Consider the following 19,739-nt stretch of genomic DNA (forward strand, 5'->3'; position numbering starts at 1 on the left):
AAAGTGTTTTAATAAATTTAAGATAAGCGGGAAGGAAAATGGATGGATGGACAATTGTAAAATAAGAATGACTATTATTTTATTAATTTTATAAACCATTCTACATGTTTTATATGTACATTTAAAATATTTTGATTAAATAACTAGTTAATAGGTTTTATTGAATTATAATCAATGGAATAAAAAACAAGCGTTTGCCCAACCCCGTTCTAAACTAATGCTCCTGATAGTTTTACGTTAGTCACGCTTTATTGCTGATGTCAACATCATTAAAAATAGTCTAAAAAATCCAAACCTGATTAGTCACTTCTCTGCTCTCTGCTAAAAAGCGTTTCTGCTGCTTGTTGACGTTGTTGCTAATCAGCCGCCGCAGACCAGGACTCGCAGATTATTGATCAGGAAAGAAAATGACGAGTAAAGGTTGCATCCCGCTCCTGTTTATTTATCCACCGGTGATGGCGATGAATGACAATTAAGCTAATGACGCTCAGGATCAATGTCACTCAGTGGCGCGTGCGGCTTCACTAATAAGCCGTGGCTTTTGCCAAAAACTTTGAAGTGTCGCTAACGCTAGGCTAATTAGCTGCAACTTTGGCAAGATTGAAGGTTTTATTGAGTAATAACGAACCAATTTTGTACAGTGAACCAATGAGGAAGACGGTTTTTAAGTTATTTTTGCTTGAAGCTAACGAGTTAGCGCTCCACTGCCCGGACAAACACAAGTGATGATCCGGTTTAGCCGTGTTTGGTCTTCGAGAGTCACCATTTGCCGTGAGCGTTTCTAGAATAAAACCCTACTCTGAACAAACCTATATTGAAACCCTAATGGACCTTAAACTTTGAAACCTTAATCCAGCCTTGAAACCCAAACTCCAAATCTAAATTGAACATCGTACTTTTACTCAGGCTTCAAATCCTAATTTGAAGACCAAACCCAGTCTTGAAACCATACCCCAAAACTGACTTGAAGCCCTATTTTGAAAGCCTACTTAGAAACCCTAACCTTTGTTTGAAAACCAAACTCAAAACCCTAATGTCAAATTACAAACCCTAACCCTGCCTAAAAACCCTCTTTTGAATCCCGAAACCTTGCTAGAAACTTTAAACGATAACCCTTTCCTAACCGTCATGTGAAACCCTAAAATCCTGAATCCTGAAAATGATGTCCCACATGTAAGAAGTGAGTCGGGTTTAAATTCTCCACCCTGAACGTGGGATCACTTTCACTCTTGTAACCATGACAACAGCTTTGCAATTTCAACTGCTCCATACGGAGCACGTTGGAGCCTTTCCGTCCAAACGCAATCAAAATCTCCTTAGCCATCTGGAAGGTGACCTCGGCGCAAAGTCGTATAATCGCATCCGCCGTGACGGGAGATTGAGTTTACTCCGGCTGCGGAAGGTCCGCTCTGGCCCGGGAGATGGACGCCCGGGAACGAGCGGAATCACTTTAGCGGGCCGAGACGGAGATGCTGTAAGCGGGTTAACCTTCAGATCAGATCCCCTTGCACTCTTTGTGGTGGCAATACTTTCTATATGAAACTGATAAACACCATGAGTTGTCTTTCTACTTTAGTTGCAACGGAGAGGTGAACAGAATGCAGTATACAAGGTGGTCTGACTAACACGGCAGCACATGATCTGCCTCGTGATCACAAACACAATTGTTTACTGGGAAACAACCAAGAGTTGCCTCGAGTGTTGGAGCCGCCGCAGATGTGTCCGCGTTCACGGCTCCACCGCGCTAACCAACATCTCGCTAAGCACTTTGCTGCTCTTGCCGCGCTAATTAATTTGTTCATTTTTTCTCTGTGGGTGATGAATGACCGCCGGTTAATTTGGTTTTCACTTTGGAGTTCGGGTGAGAGGACGGTGGGAGGAAGGCAGGGGGGCGATGATATGCGGCGGCGGCGGGGGAGGAGGAAGAGGTCGTATTAACATCTCGGAAATGAAGAAGAAATTGAATTTTGAGGCCCGGCACATCGGTTTTTTTCTCTTCAGGAGCTGACCTTCACTTCGCTTCCATCTTTCCTGCCTTCCCCTTTTCTCTTCATTTCTTTTTTCCTGCATTCTTTCCCGCCTTCTTTTTCTTACCTTCCTTCCTTTCATCCTTCTACCTTCCTTCTTTCCTCCCCTTTCTTCCTTCCATCTTTCGACCTTCCTTTCATTCTTCCTTGCTTAGTCCCTCCATTCCATCCTTCTTACTTCCCCAATCCTTCCTTCCTTCTTTTCTACCCTCCATCATCCCTTCCATTTTTCCTTCCTTCATCACTCCCTCCGTTCCTTTCATACTTCCTTACTTGCTCCCTCCTCTCCTTCCATCCTCCCCAACCTCCTTCTTCCCTTCCTTCCATCCTTCCTTCGATTGTTCCTTCGTTCCATCCACTCTTCCTCATGCCCTTCCTTCCTTCCAACTTTCCTTTTTTCCTTGATCATTCTTTCCAACCCTACTTTATCTTTTTACCGCCCTTCTTTCCTTTCATTCTTCCTTCCTCACTCCCTCCACCATCTTTTTTTCTTTCCTTGCTGATTTCCTATCTTCTATCCTACCTTACTTTCTTCCTTCTGTCTTAACGTTCATTCCTTCCTCCCTTAAATAAATTGAGCCACTCTCACACCCACACACCTGACATTTCTACTGTGTGTGTGCGGGATTTTTATTTATTATTTATTTTTTTTAAATCTAGTTTTTGCAGCATCCGCAGGTCTAATGACCTTTTCATGAGCTGGATGGTCTCCTCCGGGCCTTCATACATTTAATTCGGAGGCGTGACAGTAAACGTGCGCACTTGAACACGGCACCGCCGGCCATCCGCCCGTACTGATCCGTGATACAGCGGCAGCGGGGTCTCCTGAATGCGGTGGCCGGCTGGGCTGAGGGATTAGAGGAAGAAAAAAGGAAGAATATGTTATCAACTGCGGGCAGGCTGGAGATCAACTTCTTTGACTTGAGCAGCAACAAACAGTCGTGTGTGTGTGTGTGTGTGTGTGTGTGTGTGTTATTCTGTAATCCTTCCATCCGAGGAACATGTTCAGTATTCGCGGCAACAAGGCCTGTTGCAATTTCAACGTGTGTGACTGCTCTTGCAGACGGAAGCTCAAAACCTCACTTGAAGCCCTAACTCTGGCTTGAAACCGTACTTTGGAACCCAAACCCTCGTTTGAAACCATCATTTGAAATCCCAACCCCATAACTCTGGTTTGAAACCCTAACCCAGACTTGAAAGCCTAACCCTGAATGGAAACGGTAACTTGAAAGCCTAATCCTTGCTTGAAACCCTTATTTGGAACTTTAACCCTGGGTTGAAACCATCTTGAAACCCTAATTTGAAATCCAGGCTTCAAACATGAATTGGAAACTCAAACTTCATCCTGAAACCGTGACGTGAAACCATAACTTGAAACCCTAACCCTGTTTTAAAACCCTAATCCTTATTTCACACTCTAACCCAGGCTTGAAACCTTCATTTGAAAGACTACCCTTATCTTCAAATCCAAACTTTTAACCATTACCGTTGTTAAAAACTCAAACTTTCACCCTCAAATATCTTTAACTAGCTATTTTCTCTCCCTGTAGTTTTCTGTGACTTGGTCTTCCTGCTTTTGTTGCAGGGGGCGTTATAGAGCTCTTCGGTAAACAACACAGCTCATCTGTCAAGTGGAGGACGTTATTGAAGCGTGAAAACCAAAGCCAGTCTCGGGGCAGCAGTGCACGTGTTGCTGATGTATCGGTCGCCACGGCGTAGAAAACGCTGAGCCGGCAGCGAGGCCGGCTTCTTTTACGCTTCGGCGCCATGATGGAGCTGCTTTAGCGCTGGGGTGTCAAACTCATTTTCAACGCGGGCCACATCGGAGTTATTTCCCTCAGAGTGCCGTTACGACTGGGAAAATCATAAATGTATAATCACCTCATCACATTATTACATATACACCACTGCCCCTGTATTTCATTGTTATTATACAGCTTTTGGGGGGGGGAAAATGTGGAGCCAAAAAAATGTTGACTTTTTGACCTTTTTTTACAAAAAAAAAATGCTCTCAATGATATTTGTATTTGGAATTTATCTAATCAGTTGTCAGTTTTTAGAATAAAACATTTAAACATTGTTAGCCTAATAGCACAATTGCCAAAGTCAATTTACTGTCACAATATCTATCAAATATTACCAATGTCATAACTAAAAAAAAAATAAAAATTTATCTTTTGTCAGTGTAGATTTTCAGGTATCCCAACTAACCTGCTAATCTGCAAAAATTGAATGGAGGCAACTGCACTAGAATTTGTTTTCTTCTTTCTGAAAACGGAACTATGCTAGTAAGCTTATATTATTAGCTTACTAGCAGTAGGCCTACCTACTCAGCAAAAGCTGATCATTTTTCAGTAGTTCAGTAGTTTTTCCATAGCTGTATATTTTTAAGTTTTTAATTTTAATACAGATTTTCAGCCAAAATGAAAAGAACCTCATCCACACATCATCAGCACCAGGGCCGCCAAGGGAGGACACTTTTTGTATATTTCTGTTGTCGGATTAGCAACAGACTAGATTTCAAATTAGTCCTCAGTGTCAGAGCACTGGCCCTCAACGATATTTCCCCCCCATCCTCTAAATGGTTGGTCAGACCAAAACTTGCTAGTCAACTTCTACTATAAAGGCATCTGTAGCAATCTTCACACAATACAACACAATTTAATAATAGGAATCTCTGGTGAGTATGATGCATTTACTTTTTTTGTTTTTTTATGTCAGATATTGATTCTGAACTTCAGATGATGTGGCACAGTTACATGCCGTTATATTGCATTTTTTTAATATTGATGGTTTCTATGTATAATTCCAACGTGATGGTGATTTAATTCGGTTACGTACCCACAGAAGCCTTAGGTACCAAACGCACCGCCCGCCAATATACTACGAAAGTGTCACTATGTCCCACTATTTCCATAGCTGACGCAGCAAACAGCCAAGTGGACTGCAGTCACGAATCACGGTGCTGTCGAAACACAAAGTCAAGGTGGTGTCTGATGGTGGATCCGCATCTCATCCATCTGCTGCTGCTAACAACCACCGTGACCTTGAGCGCGTCCTTGCTCACACACACACACCTGAGTGCGGGAGGTCCCAGAGGAACGCCAACTGCTGCCAAGTCGACCAAGCTTGCTTCCACTAAGCCTAACAGGAGGGCTGAAACTATGGTGTGTCATGCATTTGGTACCCATGCTTTCAATGGGGACTTATCTGACTTCAGCTACCTTTTAATACCACCACCGTCACAATTAAAGAAACCATCAAATTTCAATATTGGGAATACAGGGAATCTAATTGAGTGTCGGAAAGTTTGGTATTGGGAGTATCAATATTTCAGTATCAATCCACCCAAACACAAATTTTTCCATACACACGAGTTCTGGGATTACCCAAACTAGGTTTTTTCATCTTTAGATCGGTCCAAGGGAAAATCAGTAAAACACAGTGCAATCATGTCTGGCCATCTATATCCACAAGAAACATTCCTAACACAAGTCTCCCTGTGTGTGGAAACAAGCTACATTTTCATATTTACTTGCCCCGCAGCCAAGAAAGCTATTACAATACAGCTTCACATGCTGCACTACATGATTCATTCAGAGAGACTACGACAGCAAAAAGGGCCTAAATCACTTGATTCAACAACGCGTGAACTCTAATGGTTTTGATTCAACATGATTCATTCAACACGTTTGTGCGTTTTCATCCCCCACGGCCTGACATTATGTATTATCGGCCAATAATGGAGTTCACAGTCACCTGCGCAGCTTGATAGAAACACTGCAGCTTGAGTGAATACACAGCAGTGTAATGTTCATTTGAAGCCATTTTGTGATAAGGGGATCTATAAATGGATAAGTGTAGTCATTTCAGTGTTTTTTGGTCACAAGTCAGTTGACACAAAGGACAGAAATTACTCACAGCTCAATGCTAACATTAGCTTTGCTACTAGTGGTAGAGTCTTGAAACCAGGCCAGAATGTACTCACACCTCAGAATCAGAATCAGAATCATCTTTATTTGCCAAGTATGTCCAAAACACACAAGGAATTTGTCTCCGGTAGTTGGAGCCGCTCTAGTACAAAAGACAGTCAATTTACAGAACACTTTGGAGACAGAGACATTGACAAAAAACAATTGTACAAAAAGATGCAGAGTCCTCTAGCACTTAGAGCAGTTCGAATGACTAATATTGCAATAGACCGGTGCAATGACCATTGTGCAAGGGGCGCTGAGACTTCAAGGAGTGTATGCGGTTTAAAGTGACGAGTAGTGCGATAATCTGGGACAATGTTGGTTGTGCAAATGTTACAGATACTCCTCAATCAGTGTGCAAATGGAGCAGATGCTACTCTGGCATGAGTGGCCAGTATATGCAAATAGTGCAGCATGGCGAGACAACTACAGTGAGTGCACGAGTAATACATAATTGGCCCCACAGAAATGTGACAACGAACTCAAGTCAAAAAAATTGCCAGCTTGTTGTAATGGAATTATAGGTTAGGTGTTTAAGAAGTTGATCGCAAGAGGGAAGAAGCTGTTGGAATGTCTACTAGTTCTAGTTTGCATTGATCGGTAGCGCCTACCTGAGGGAAGGAGCTGGAAGAGCTGGTGACCGGGGTGCGGAGGGTCCGAGAGGATTTTGCACGCCCTTGTCTTAGTTCTGACAGCGTGCAAGTCCTCAATGGTAGGTAGGGGGGTACCGACAATCCTTTCAGCAGTTTTGATTGTCCGTTGCAGTCGGAGTTTGTCCTTTTTTGTAGCAGCACCAAACCAGACTGTGATGGAAGAACACAGGACTGATTCGACTACCGCTGTGTAGAACTGTCTCAGCAGCTCCGGTGGCAGGCCGTGCTTTCTCAGAAGCCGCAGGAAGTACATCCTCTGCTGGGCCTTTTTGAGGACGGAGTTGATGTTAGGTCCTGAGAGATTGTAATTCCCAGGAACTTGAAGGTCTCGACGGTTGACACAAGGCGGCTGGACAACGTGAGGGGCAGCTGTGGCGAAGGATGCCTCCTGAAGTCCACGATCATCTCTACAGTCTTGAGCGTGTTCAGCTCCAGGTTGTGTCGGCCGCACCACAGCTCCAGCCGCTCCGCTTCCTGTCGATATGCAGACTCGTCACCGTCCTTGATGAGGCTGATGACAGTGGTGTCATCTGCAAACTTCAGGAGTTTGACAGTCGGGTTCGCTGAGGTGCAGTAGTTCGTGTAGAGAGAGAAGAGCAGCGGAGAGAGGACACAACCTTGGGGCGCCCCAGTGCTGATGCTGCGTGTGGATGAGGTGGCCTCCCCCAGCCTGACCTGCTGTGTCCTGCCCGTCAGAAAGCTGTAAATCCACTGGCAGATGGCAGGTGAGACGCTGAGCTGGAGAAGCTTGGATGAAAGGAGTTCAGGGATGATGGTGTTGAACGCTGAGCTGAAGTCCACGAACAGGATCCTCATGTAGGTCCCTGCACTGTCGAGGTGTTCTAGGATGAAGTGCAGTCCCATGTTGACTGCATCAGCCGCAGACCTGTTTGCTTGGTAGGCAAACTGCAGGGGGTCCAGCAGGGGACCTGTGACACTCTTGAGGTGGTCCAGCACGAGACGTTCAAAGGACTTCATGACCACAGCTGTCAAAGCGACAGGCCTATAGTCATTCAGACCAGAGATTGCAGGTTTCTTGGGGACTGGAATGATGGTGGAGCGTTTGAAACAAGATGGAACTTCGCACAGTTCCAGAGATCTATTGAAGATCTGAGTGAAGATTGGAGCGAGCTGGTCCGCGCAGTCTTTGAGGCAGGATGGGGACACATGGTCCGGGCCTGCCGCTTTGTTAATCTTTTGTTGTTTGAAGATGCGTCTCACATCCTGTTCATGAATGGTTAACGCAGAAGTCAGAGGTGTGATTGTGGTCGCGGGTGCGGCCGGGTGGGTGTGTGGTGTGAAAGTGTCCTTTTCAAATCTGCAGTAGAAGGTATTCAAGTCGTTGGCTAGTGTGCTATTGTTCTCAGCTTGGGGGGATCGTCGCTTGTAATTATCGATTGGAATGCATCCCAGGCTGATTTAGAGTCGTTTGCGCTAAACTGTTTTTGCAACTTTGCTGCATAGTTTCTTTTTGCAATGTTAATTTGTTTAGTCAGCTGGTTTCTAGCTCGATTATACAGGGCCCTGTCCCCGCTCTGATATGAGTCCTCCTTAGCTTGGCGAAGCTGCTTAAGTTTAGCAGTGAACCACGGCTTGTTGTTGTTGAATGTGTGAAAAGATTTTGTTGCTACACAAACATCTTCACAGAAACTGATATAGGACGTGACAGTCACCGTATATTCATCCAGGCTGCCAGCTGAATTTTTAAAGACACTCCAGTCTGTGCAGTCGAAACAGCTTTGAAGTTCCATCTTGGCTTCATTTGTCCACTTTTTCACTGTTTTCACTGTAGGCTTCACGCATTTAAGTTTTTGCCTGTACGTCGGTATTAAGTGAATTAAGCAGTGATCAGATGAGCCCAGGGCTGCACGAGGAATAGCACGGTATGAGTTTTTTACCGTAGTGTAGCAGTGGTCTAAAGTATTATTTTCCCTGGTAGGACAGTCGATGTGCTGCTTGTATTACAATACAGCTTCAATGCTAACATTAGCATTACTCTGGAAACAAGGCCAAAATGTACTCACAGCTCAATGCTAACATAGGCTTTGTTGCTAGTGGTACAGTCTTGAAACCAGGCCAGAATATAATCACATCTCAATGCCAACATTAGCATTACTCTGGAAACAAGGCCAAAATATACTCACAGCTCAATGCTAACATTAGCATTAGTCTGAAAACAAGGCCAAAATCTATTCACAGCTCAATGCTAACGTTAGCATTAGTCTGGAAACAAGGCCAAAACGTATTCACAGCTCAATGCTTTCCAGTCTGGGAACAAAAGCTCGTTGCTAATATTAGCAATATCCACATACCACATGTATTGGATAACTTAGTGTTAGCATGCTACCTGGGTCTCAGTCAGGACACCTTAATGCTAAAGCTGCTAATGTATGCTAACAGGCTTCTATGACATCTCAATACTGAAGTTCAGTCCACCTTTGTTTCTATTGTTAGCATGCCGAGTGGATTGTGTGTGTGTGTGGGGGGGGGGGGGTTATAATGTAGAAATAATCTTAACATGCCTACTTTTCAACTTCATATACTAAAATGGAAAACGTCTTTTTTTTTTTTAAGAAAAACTAATTGCCTCACTGACCTGACTGACTTGTCCAGCAGACTAGGTATGCAGTGTTGTGCTTTGCTGCCATCACCTGTGACTAAGTGTTACTGCTTGATTGTTTTTATCACAGCCTGACACTTTAGCAATGTGTTTCTTTATTCCACAACACAATGTACAAAAAAGAAAAACGGGCTTCAAATCATGTGTTTATTTAATGCTTAAATAGTGAACATTGTGAAAGTCCATAAATAAGTGGAAATAATTTAAGTGTACAAAACATTTAAAAGTGACTGATTAGTGCTCTTGTGCAAATCAGCATCGTGTGTCTTTTCTTTGATTTCCTGCACAGAGAAAGAAGGTTAAACATTTTGTGCTTTGCTTATTTTAACATTTTACAAAAGAACGTTGGCTTTCCTTTTGTAAAAGTGAATCAGACCGAAGGGGCGACGAAGCACCTTGTGATTGTGACATGTTGCGTTTGTTCAAGTGTGGTGATCTGGTGCAGTCAGGACTGGCCGTGACAGTTTTCCATGACTTCTCTGCAGGAGGAAAGGTTGCAGATTTTGTTAAAAAAAAAAAAAAAGTTTAGTCATTTACCCTATAAACACCAAACTCAAAAGATAGTGGGCTTTCGGATGAAATTTCATGAGCCTAACATGCATGACAACATTTACGTGTGAAATTTGTCTAACAAGGAACTGAATGACAATTCACAGGTGTTTGCGCCATGAATCGCCCGATACATTTCTAAGGACGTCAACGTCTGCTTATTGGCAAAGGTTAAATCAACAGGTGGACTCTTTGTTGATGACCTTCACCTTTAATCTAAAAGGCTGATTCAGTTATGAAGAACTGAAAAAGCTCTAAAGAAGCCTTTCAGAGTGATGATGAAACATCCAGTCACCTCAAGTCAATCTTTGCGGATTACCAATAAAGGCTATTTTCAAAGAATTGGAATCTCCTGTCCATTATTAAATGGTGCAAGCTTTAAAAGGTTAATAAGCGTACCTGTTTCCCACCTATGTGCCCAGTAAAACTTATCGGCATGCCTCCATTTGTCCTGCGGGGACGCTGGCAAGTTTTCATCCAGCTCTTGCATGGCGTTGCCGTGGGGACAGAGGCACAGCCTCTTCCAAGCCTCAACCTGGCGAGGCTGCGCTTCTTCACACGAGCAGTTCTTATCCCAGTTCTGCTTGGAGCCAAGCGGCCTCTTCTTCCCGTTGGGTCTCCGCTTGAGACCTGCGCAACACGAGCCGTTCTCCGAGGACTCTCCCTCTGTGCCGAGTCCGCGATGCGGAGCCCGGATGTCGGGGACGGAGCCTTTTCTCTGAAGCCTCTTGCTGGTGTGAGACTTGCAGGTGTCGCAGGTGGACATCAGGGACTGGTTGCACTGCTGGAAGGGGACAGCCTTTCTTTTGAGGCTTGGACCAGGCTTGGCTAAACATCTGCTGCAAAGTCTGTCATTCTTCAGAGTAAAGATGTTCTCGAAGGTTCTGGTGAGACAGCACTCGTGGTCGGAGAGGCTTCGTCGATCCATCTTGCCTTTGGGCTTGTACCGCTCCTTGGTCTTATGCACCGAAGGCTGCTCCCTGTACTCCAGCTCCAGTTTTCTTCTTCGAGTGGGAACCTCTAAGGCGGTCCGGTTCAAGGTTTGGTTCTGCTTTTTGGGAGTGGGCGGCATCCTGCTATAGATGTAGACTCTGTCAAAGTCTGCCAGCCAGCTGCTGGAGGGAAGGTATGTGGGCAAGGATTCGAACGAGGTGTCTTGTTGCTCCTGGCAGTCTTGTCTGTGTTGGGTTTCATCTTCCTTTTGAGAACTTTCCAAACCATGTGAAAGACCTTCTGCTTTGTGCTTCATCTCCAGATAAGGAGATTCCTCCATTTTATAGCACACCTCTGCCTCACAGACCATCTCATCCTCCATGGAGAGACCAGTGTCTCCTGTAGGGGTTTCATCTGTAGGCAATTCAGCCACATGGAGCGTTCCATGTTCTTCTGTGGGGGTTGACGAGTCAAGGGAGCGAACCAACGTGTCCTCCACTGACAACATTTGTTCTTCCTGCAGAACAACTTGGGACTGAATACTCTTTAAAGCCAACTGTAGATCTTCCTGATCCTTCACCTCAACTTTGGAGCTGAAGTTCGAGCCAGTGAAGGAGTCTTTGTTTTTCTTTGTCTCCTCCATTTTAGGAATCTCACCTGGAGTCCCAACCAAGACAATGTCAGGACAAGCTTTGTCCATCTGTTCTTCAGGAATGCCTGGCCCGTCATCCATGCAGAACTCATTGGAGACCTCTGCAGTCTCGCAGGAGTGAAGTTGGAGTCCCACTGGCGTGGTGCAACACTCGATGGTCACTTCCTCCGTCTGAATGACAAAGCCGTTTGGAGGCGTTCCCACGTCCAGAAAAGGCTTGTCGTTGCTCTGCACAGTCAAGTCCGATTGGAGGGGCGGATTGGGGGGTCCGCCTGGCGTATCCTCACTACCGCAGACGTTGGGGACACCAGAGGGTTCAGTGTTACCAGAACCTGGATTGCTTATCAAATGGAGACCAGCAAGCGGTTCCGTTTGGACCTCGCAGCTGGTGACTTCTTTGGCCGGCGCGCTATGCTGGTAGCGGTACCTGCGAGCATGGTAGGCCATGGTCTGGTAGTAGTAAGGGTTCAGCATACGCCTGTAGTCCGTCAGGTGGAGGTGAGTGTGGGGCAGCACGAAGGCGGGAGGCTCCATGTAAGGATTGGGCTGGTAGTGTGGCATCATTGGCATTCCGTAACCTGGAACAGAATGCAGGGACTTATTGGGAAGCAATAATATACTATATATTTAGCCTACCGATGGAAAATCGATACAAGAATCCTGTAATAGTTGAGCCGTTAATTTATTTTTCAGTTAGTCAGTTTCTTTGTTCGAAATGTAAAAATCAAGTCTAAATGCCACTATTTTACATATTTAACCAACTTGAAGACAGAATGACAAAACTTCATACAAAACTATTCATCTGAATCAAAGCTGGAATCAAGAACCTTGATGTGAAATTAAATAGTATGGTAAAACCTACCAATGAAGTTGCTGTATTTTTACACAACTGCATAAATAATTGTTTTCTTGATTCAATAGCATTAAGTTTGTGCTGTAGAAAAACAGCAGCCCATCCAACTTAAATGCATTTGCATTCCAATTACGAGTTTGGCTCGATGAATGCATTAGCCCAGTGATTCCCATCACCCCACAGATCAACAGGTTTGCAGGAAATGATCCAATGTCACCTAACTTGTCTGAAAATTACAAAATGTATCCATTTATCCATCTATGCCAGCGACCTATAGTGATGGGCAGAATAATTACATACGCTTTCACTAAATGGCAGAAGGTCCAGTTTTTCCGTGTATCCCCTGCTGCTGTTTATATAATAGAATAGCAGCTTCATGTTCAACCAAACAGGCCCACATTTCACACCAAATAATACATCGAGACAAGATCATTTCACTATACAAATACTTTGGTGTTTTTGTCCTGTGGTTGCAATGTGAAATGTGCCTTTGCTCAATAAAAAGGTTGGAAAAGCTTTGTCTGGCTAGGGTGTAACCCACTTAGGGGGCCCCAGATGTCGCCTGTGACCCAGCCCTTCTTGAGTTTCAAGTTTTTCAACCCTAAACCTCAAATTGAGAAAATTAAATGAAAGAGGGATTTTTACAGTTAAAAAGAACTAAGAACCAGAAATGAGATCAAGTCTTATGTGTGCAAGTCAAGTCTTAAGCAAGATCCAAGTAATGTCAAGTCACAGGTTATCTCAAGTCAAGCCCTGTGATAAGTCATATTAATGTGGTCTTGATCATCAAGAGTTGACATCAATAAGGTAATACTTAACTAAACTGGGCAAAAATGCACTGACATGAGTGCAAGCGCTGGCTTGGACAAGCTTGTAAGAGTGTGCAACTTCAATGTGTTAGTAGTACAAACCAACCTAAAGGTGGGCCGCCGTAGTAAGGGTTGTAGCCGACCGGCAAGGCCATGGGTAGCGGCCACTGAAGACCCTGCAGAGGCAGGTAAGCCTGCGAGGGCTGAAAGTAGAAGAGTGGCTTGTGGCCCTGCTGTTGGTGCTCCTCAGGACGTGGCTCTCCTGGAGGCTCGCGGGCCTGCGGAGCGCCACGCGGCGGTCCGTGGGGCATGTTCGGAACACGAGGTCCCAAACCGTAGGAAGTGTGCACATTAGAAGTGGCTGCCTCCATTCCTGAGAAAAGCAAAATGCAGCTGGAAACACGTCAACTAAGCAAACGCGGTGCCTCACTTACCAATAGACTCTTTAGGACAAAGCAACTCAGCTCTCATGGTGGCATTTAGATGAAAGCCATAGGTGTTCACTCCTGATAATGCTTCACCGTTGGGGCGGTGTCACACTGATTGTGGAAGGACCGCAGGTGGTGATGAGCGACAATTAGATTGATGATGTCTTGTTGAAGCCAATCACAAATGTCCTGCAGCTGAGTGCAGATGAAGCAGGGAAAGCTAATGAGGCAAGCCACAGTGCTGGGAAGTTTCCCAAGAGGGCTGAAGTCAAAATACAGAATACAGGGCTGCTGGCCAAACAAAAATCCTTGATTTCATTTTTGCTTCATTCACCAGTTATGGAAGCCCATTTCCACCAGTAAAAAAAAAATAACAGCATCACATATCTTTACCTACACTTATAGTTTTTATTCTGTAAGATTAAAGGCAAGAATGTAAAAGTGGCCCTTGCATTATTGCATTTTTCATCATGTGGCCTGGAAGGCAAAGTCTGGACACCCCTGATATAACCAATACAGCTGAAAACTGGATATGCTCACAACAAACTTGCTATTTTTCAAGACTGTCATGTAGAGTGGATATAGCAACATCCATCCATTTTTGTACCAATTATCCTCACTAGGGTCACGGGTGCCAACATATTTACACCAATTATCTGTGTTGTGTAACCAACAAAGAAAGCTGAAAATAGTTATCTTTGATTTGACATTCATAGTAGGTTCCGCAAGTCAGGGTAAATTTCTGACTTGGCAGCATAAGCATTTTATGATGTATTTTACTGTCTTTGTAAAGGTCCAAGCAGCACAATAGAATTGTGGTGAGCTGCCTCACAGCCTAGAAGTTCTGGGTTCAAATCTCAGCTCCGGCCTTCTGGTGTGGAGTTTGCATATTCTTCCCATAATCCGAAAGTATACATTGTTTGTAGTTGTGTGTAGTTTGTCTAACATATATGTGGGCTGATGACCAGTCCAGGGTGTACCCCGCCTCTCACCCATAGTCAGCTTGGATAGAATCCACTTCACCCAAGACGCTAATGAGGACAAGCACTATAGAAAAATGGATGGATATAAAGTACCATACTACATTACAATTGCTCTTCATTTGAAATTACATTTTGCATATCTACCTAATAAGGTGGCCAGTTAGTATATGCTATTTAAATGTAACATGAATGATCTGCATGTAAAGTTGCTCTGGTTACTTGACCGTTAAAAATTTCTTTAAAAATCAAATTCCTGTCCCTAGGAATTTGAAATGGCTTCTTAGTTTCTTTATAATCTATAACATACAAGAGAAAACATGTTGATCTGTGTCAACAGATCTCTAAAATGAATATGACACAAACATCCATGTGTAAATGTTTGCAGTTGTAATAAATACAAGACAAAGCAGCTATAATGACAATCTTTTATTGGACTGGCCCCAAACAGTGGCATATCATCAACTGCAACAAACTGAGCCCACTTGCCTTTGTGACAACCTCAAGTGTGAAAGGCAGAAAGTATACATTCTCTCTTCTTTTTTTAACCAACAAAAAAAAAAAAAAAAAAAAAAAAAAAAAAGAGACTTTCTGTGCAGTGCATTTACACCTCGTGCCCTTTATACATATTTTCAACCATCGTCGTATAACATTAACACCATCAAGGGGAACCTGTGGAGGGACAAGTCGTGATTAATATTTCATATGAAAATAATGATTACTCACAAGTGACATTCAAAGCATGGTAACTTACAGTTCAACACAAGTCAGTCATGAGAAATTAACTTCTCGATTCTCTCACTGAGGAGCCTGGAAGAAAACCGATGGAAATTACCAAAAAATAAATAAATTAAAAAAAAAAGAAAGAAAAACAACAAACCTCTGTCCCAGTGCAAGGTCGGCAGTTCTTTGTCGTCGTCATCGTCACGGCCGCCGTCGTCATCTCGGGGCCTCTGGTGCAGCATCGCTTTCCTCGGAGCACTCGACTCTGTCAATCAAACGCCAAGTGGTGACACAGCTCTGTGTTGAGTTTCTGCCATTGTGAAGTCAAACTGAACGGAGCACGAACACCAGCTTAGTGTGACAGGAAAGCGGTCAGTGCCCAAAGCCCCGTTGGTTTGATTCTCTCAAGCAGCACAAGCTCCCTGCCAGGTGTTCCCGGGTTCAGAAAGCTAGCCGGTCATCAAGTGCGTCTTAAATGCACAATGTGCACACTGATACATGACAATTAAGTAATCATCTTTGCACCTTGTCGCTGCAGAGGAGCCACTTGCCATCGTCTGGGAGCGCCTCCGCTGCTCTCCGCCCACTTGCTTTGCTCGGACACGCCGTGCTCATCTCTGCAGAGTCCGTCTGTGAACGAGCACGTGACGGCTCACAACCTTCATAATCATCAATAATTGGGGATGCAAAATTCTGGGAATTAATGACAATCAACTGACAATTTACAAAAATGAAAGTTGGCTCTTAATAGGGAACTTACAGTTAGGGAAAGTCTATTTTCACATAATCCTGACAAAACCCACCAGATTTCATGCAAGTACAGTGGTACCTCAGGAGTTAGCAAGGACGGAATGTTTGCAATTTGGAATATTGAATATTTTCAATACTCTCCATTATAAATCACCATGGAAATTGATTCGAAACCTTCCAAAAATGTTCCACCCCTTTTTGACCCTACCAATAATACATGTAATAATGAACCAAAGTTGATGAAAACAAATCAAAAATGAAAATCTAGGAGACGCACCCTGACAGGTTCTGCACTGCAGCTCGCCGCCGCTGGTCTCTCCAGACTTGCCTTCATGGCCCTGGTCGGGATTGTGGGAATCGAGAGGGGTTTTGTACTGGCTCCTTTTGTACCAGGGCCTGGCCGGCTGCCTCTGGGGGCCTGGGTGAGGCTTCCTGGGGGCGGGATGCTTCCTGAGCGCTGCTCGAAACGGCGGCTCGCACCCTCTTCCGTACCCGACGTCGTCCTCGGAGTCCGCGGCCTCGTCCCTGTAGGCCTTGGCGCTGTGGCCTTTGCCCCGACTGCCGCCTTTGGGCAGACTTTTCCCACAGCAGGCGCACATGAGCCTTGTGGGGGCGGGAAGCCACGTGTCCTCCGCCACTTCCACTACCGCTCGCTCGCCCCCCACGACTTCTGCTAACCTTCTGCCAGTGTAGGCTCGCCGGGGGAAGATATCAGAGTCCTCCAAGTCGGTGGAGAACATCTCGTCCCGGGAGGAAAATTCATCCAGGGACGGGCTCAGGACACTCATGCGCTCGTGGGTGGTCTGCATGGAGAGGCGGTGGTGGTAGTAAGGGCTAGCTGGGGACGAGACGCGTGATCCTTCTCCTGATGTGAAAACGTGTAGAGGCAGCTGGAGGATCTGGTAATCGGGATCGACTTCGCTCAGAGCTTTGCTGACACTCTTTTCATCCTTGAGCTTCCTGAATAAAGAAATCGGAGACAGCGATGGAGGCCTGTAGGAGTCCGCTCGCTTCACGGCGTCGTTGGCATCACTTATGGGAGCGCTGCGATCAGCCACAGGAATATCTGACTGGATATTTGTGACTTCTGACTTATCGTGAGCGAGGAAAGGCTCCAGCGGCGACGGACACTCGGGATCCGGACCGTCCTCGTGGATGGAGGAACTATCAATAGGCAGCTCCACTTCCAGCGTTCCGGACCAGCACACCTGAGGGCTCAGGAACTCCAAGCTCCTGTGGCTGGATTCGGCGTCATACACGGCCGCGGTGGAGTCGCTGAATACCACGGCCGGAGATTCTAACCGGGTCGCATCCGGCGCCGCTGGCAGAAGGTTAGTCTCGCACTCTTCTTGACATCTCTTCTCCTCAGCTGGAGAGAACATCCCGGAGGAGTGAGACGCCACCCCCGAGTCCAGCTCCCTCTCGGCTCCCTGCCGCTCCGTGACTCGGATCTTGTCCAGGCACTCCATCAGCTTGCTGATGGCGTCGCTCGGGTCCGTCTGGACCTCAGAGCTGGCGGTCTCTCGCCGGCCGTGAGACTGCTGTTGATGCTGCGGGCGCGGGCCGTCATTCCAAATAGGCCCGCAGAAGCGAGGCTCAAACATGCGTCGGTAATCCACGGGATACAACGGGGCGTGAGGGAAAACGAAGCCAGGATACGGCATGAACTGGTAAGGAGCCATGTAGGGACGGCCGAAATTAAAACCTAGATTTGTGAAGACAAAATGTCAGCTTCATTACAACTAGACGGGGTGTCCATAAAGCCTCTTTACAAACTGTATAACAAATGTAACTTAAACCTGCATAGAAAGACATCTAGGGGAGTACTATCTGGTAAATGAGGTAGCCAGGGAACTGGGCCACCCCTTCCTGGTAAACTTGACTTCGGAACCCACAAACATGCCAAAACTGTGATAACCACCATTTTGGTGGAACGCGGAGTGAAAGCACACACGAGCACAGGGAGAACATGCAAACTCCGCACAGCAAGGCAGATTTGAAAGCCAAACCTCAGAACTGTGAGGCAGTTGTGCTAACCAATGGGCCCACTGTGGAGCGAGAGATGCACATTCACTTATGTGAGGAAATTCTAATTTGATACCTGCGGGCACACCGTAGTGGTTGTAGGGGTTGTTCATCTGCCAGTGCTGATAAAGGTAGTAAGGTTGTGATGGAGGCTGCACATAGAAAAAAGGTCTTGGGTGGTGACTTCTCTGCTGCCCGTTGCCACAGGAATGTGGTGGCTTGCCTCCATCTGGAATAAAAAGTACATCATTTCCAGCCACTAATTTATTCCTTCCCCCCTCCCCCATATAAAACAAGTGGTGGGCAATGATGTACAAATATTTTGCTACTGTACTTACATTTTTCAGGTATCTCTGATTATTATTTTTCCCGCATTTTACTTTTACTGCCAAGATTCAAAATAAATCTGTACTTTCTACTCAGTTTGTCAAAATGGGCTTGTTGCTTTTTTCAACCTATGTGGAAGACAACGTAAAAAACGACAATACAGAGATGTAAAGTTAACCGCGGTTGAGATCTTAGGGATGGAAAAAAAAAAAGGCATGGCGGAATCGGAACTAGGCAACGTCAACGGCTAGATTAGAAGAAGCAATATATTCCCCATCCACAGTCTTATTGAAGAGAATAGTTTGTTGTGTCCCCAAAATTTTCCTGACCAATATGTTGCATGTTGGGCCAGCCAAAAACAATATCTTCTGGCAGTCAAAAATTCTCCTAATCCGAGAAAGAAATGGTAATGTATTTTTTCCCCAAATGCTATTATTAGCTAATTTGGCATTTTTTTTGGTAGTCAGTCCACAAATTAACCAACACTACAGGAGTGAATTGTTTTGATAATGCATCTAATCATTTCTTTTCTCAATACACCCACTCTGCAAATCAATTAAAAAAAGAGAAGTTATCAAGACTGGTATTTCATATCATCAACAGTTATTTTATATATTTAAAAAAAAAAAAAAAAAAAACTTTTGTACTTCAGTACATTTCAAAATCTGTACTTTTTAACTTTTAAGTACCTGAGTTGAATCCGTACTTGTTTTGTTTCACTATCAGTACTCACACTTGAGTACAGACTCTTGAGTAGTTTTGCCACCTCTGCTTACATTTCTCAACAGCTGAGGCGAGACTGCCCATGAATGAAAAATTACCTTCCATGTCTTCCTTTCTTTCTGTCGTTGCTCAACCCGTCCGAAATAAAACACCACAGAAGCACACAAACATCCACAAGACTTCACATTGAGTGTCCGAGTCGCGCAACAAGAAACTGTGACCTGGACGCCATGACGTCCAACTGGCTAAATGTTTGTAATCACTTCAACTGCACACACCTGGATGCGACTACCTGTGCTCAACGGACGCACAGACAGAAAGACAGACAGACAAGGAAAACAAATAAAGTCAGTCAAGATGGTGGTGTGGCACCAAAGAAACGTTTTTGGTGTGACAGATGGGTCAGTTAACACGTTTGAAGTGAGGTTTAAAAAAAAAAACTCGAATGTGGCTTGGTTACCTGGACACATGCGCAGTGTGCTGCCTTGCATGAACAAAATAAAATGTAAAAGAAAAGAAAATAAACTGGCAGGCTCCTCGTCCTCGCCGTGACAGTTAGGCCAGGTAAAACGTGAGTTAAAAAAAAAGAATGTGAATCGTAATCATGGGTAGTTTTACACGCATGCGCAGTGTGCTCTCTCGAAAAAATAAACAGACAGACAGTCAAGGTGGTGGTGTTGCATTTAAAATGTTTTAGCACAGTATAACAGTTG

At 44.8% G+C, this 19,739-nt stretch overlaps 2 protein-coding genes across 5 annotated transcripts; both read right to left on the reverse strand.

The window, feature by feature from the left end:
* Window positions 1-9,407: 9,407 nt before the first annotated feature.
* On the reverse strand, window positions 9,408-13,662 carry LOC133470532 (bucky ball-like). Its single transcript, XM_061759003.1, has 5 exons — window positions 13,505-13,662; window positions 13,177-13,443; window positions 10,223-11,986; window positions 9,670-9,753; window positions 9,408-9,555 (listed from the first exon to the last, which is right to left on the reverse strand). Exons 1-5 carry the CDS (start codon window positions 13,539-13,541, stop codon window positions 9,527-9,529), a joined length of 2,181 nt encoding a protein of 726 aa, XP_061614987.1. The 5' UTR covers window positions 13,542-13,662; the 3' UTR covers window positions 9,408-9,526.
* A 1,230-nt stretch (window positions 13,663-14,892) lies between these two features.
* Window positions 14,893-19,648, reverse strand: LOC133470213 (bucky ball-like). Of its 4 annotated transcripts, XM_061758303.1 has the most exons (8): window positions 19,487-19,622; window positions 19,125-19,318; window positions 18,053-18,205; window positions 16,229-17,656; window positions 15,727-15,860; window positions 15,359-15,466; window positions 15,233-15,288; window positions 14,893-15,150 (listed from the first exon to the last, which is right to left on the reverse strand). In XM_061758303.1, exons 2-7 carry the CDS (start codon window positions 19,129-19,131, stop codon window positions 15,277-15,279), a joined length of 1,842 nt encoding a protein of 613 aa, XP_061614287.1. In that variant the 5' UTR covers window positions 19,132-19,318; window positions 19,487-19,622; the 3' UTR covers window positions 14,893-15,150; window positions 15,233-15,276. The 4 variants fall into 4 exon arrangements, with proteins under 4 accessions (XP_061614287.1, XP_061614285.1, XP_061614286.1 ...); XM_061758301.1 differs by lacking the exon at window positions 19,125-19,318 and having other exon boundaries at window positions 19,487-19,648; XM_061758302.1 differs by lacking the exon at window positions 19,125-19,318 and having other exon boundaries at window positions 15,727-15,831; window positions 19,487-19,641.
* Between the last annotated feature and the right edge of the window lie 91 nt (window positions 19,649-19,739).

This window comes from Phyllopteryx taeniolatus, chromosome 20, assembly GCF_024500385.1.
Source record: "Phyllopteryx taeniolatus isolate TA_2022b chromosome 20, UOR_Ptae_1.2, whole genome shotgun sequence".
Taxonomy (NCBI): domain Eukaryota; kingdom Metazoa; phylum Chordata; class Actinopteri; order Syngnathiformes; family Syngnathidae; genus Phyllopteryx; species Phyllopteryx taeniolatus.

What these genes read in the sequence shown, in the direction of transcription:
- LOC133470532 (XM_061759003.1), bottom strand. Translation starts at nt 13,541, where the DNA reads ATGAGAGCTGAGTTGCTTTGTCCTAAAGAGTCTATTG. An exon ending in GGCACATAGGTGGGAAACAG is followed by an intron (nt 9,754 to 10,222) that starts GTACGCTTATTA and finishes TTCCTCCTGCAG; the next exon opens with AGAAGTCATGGAAAACTGTC. An exon ending in CAACATGTCACAATCACAAG is followed by an intron (nt 9,556 to 9,669) that starts GTGCTTCGTCGC and finishes TTCTCTGTGCAG; the next exon opens with GAAATCAAAGAAAAGACACA.
- LOC133470213 (XM_061758301.1), bottom strand. Translation starts at nt 19,517, where the DNA reads ATGCAAGGCAGCACACTGCGCATGTGTCCAG. An exon ending in CACACTGCGCATGTGTCCAG is followed by an intron (nt 18,206 to 19,486) that starts GTAACCAAGCCA and finishes TTTTTATTCCAG; the next exon opens with ATGGAGGCAAGCCACCACAT. An exon ending in CCACTACGGTGTGCCCGCAG is followed by an intron (nt 17,657 to 18,052) that starts GTATCAAATTAG and finishes TCACAAATCTAG; the next exon opens with GTTTTAATTTCGGCCGTCCC.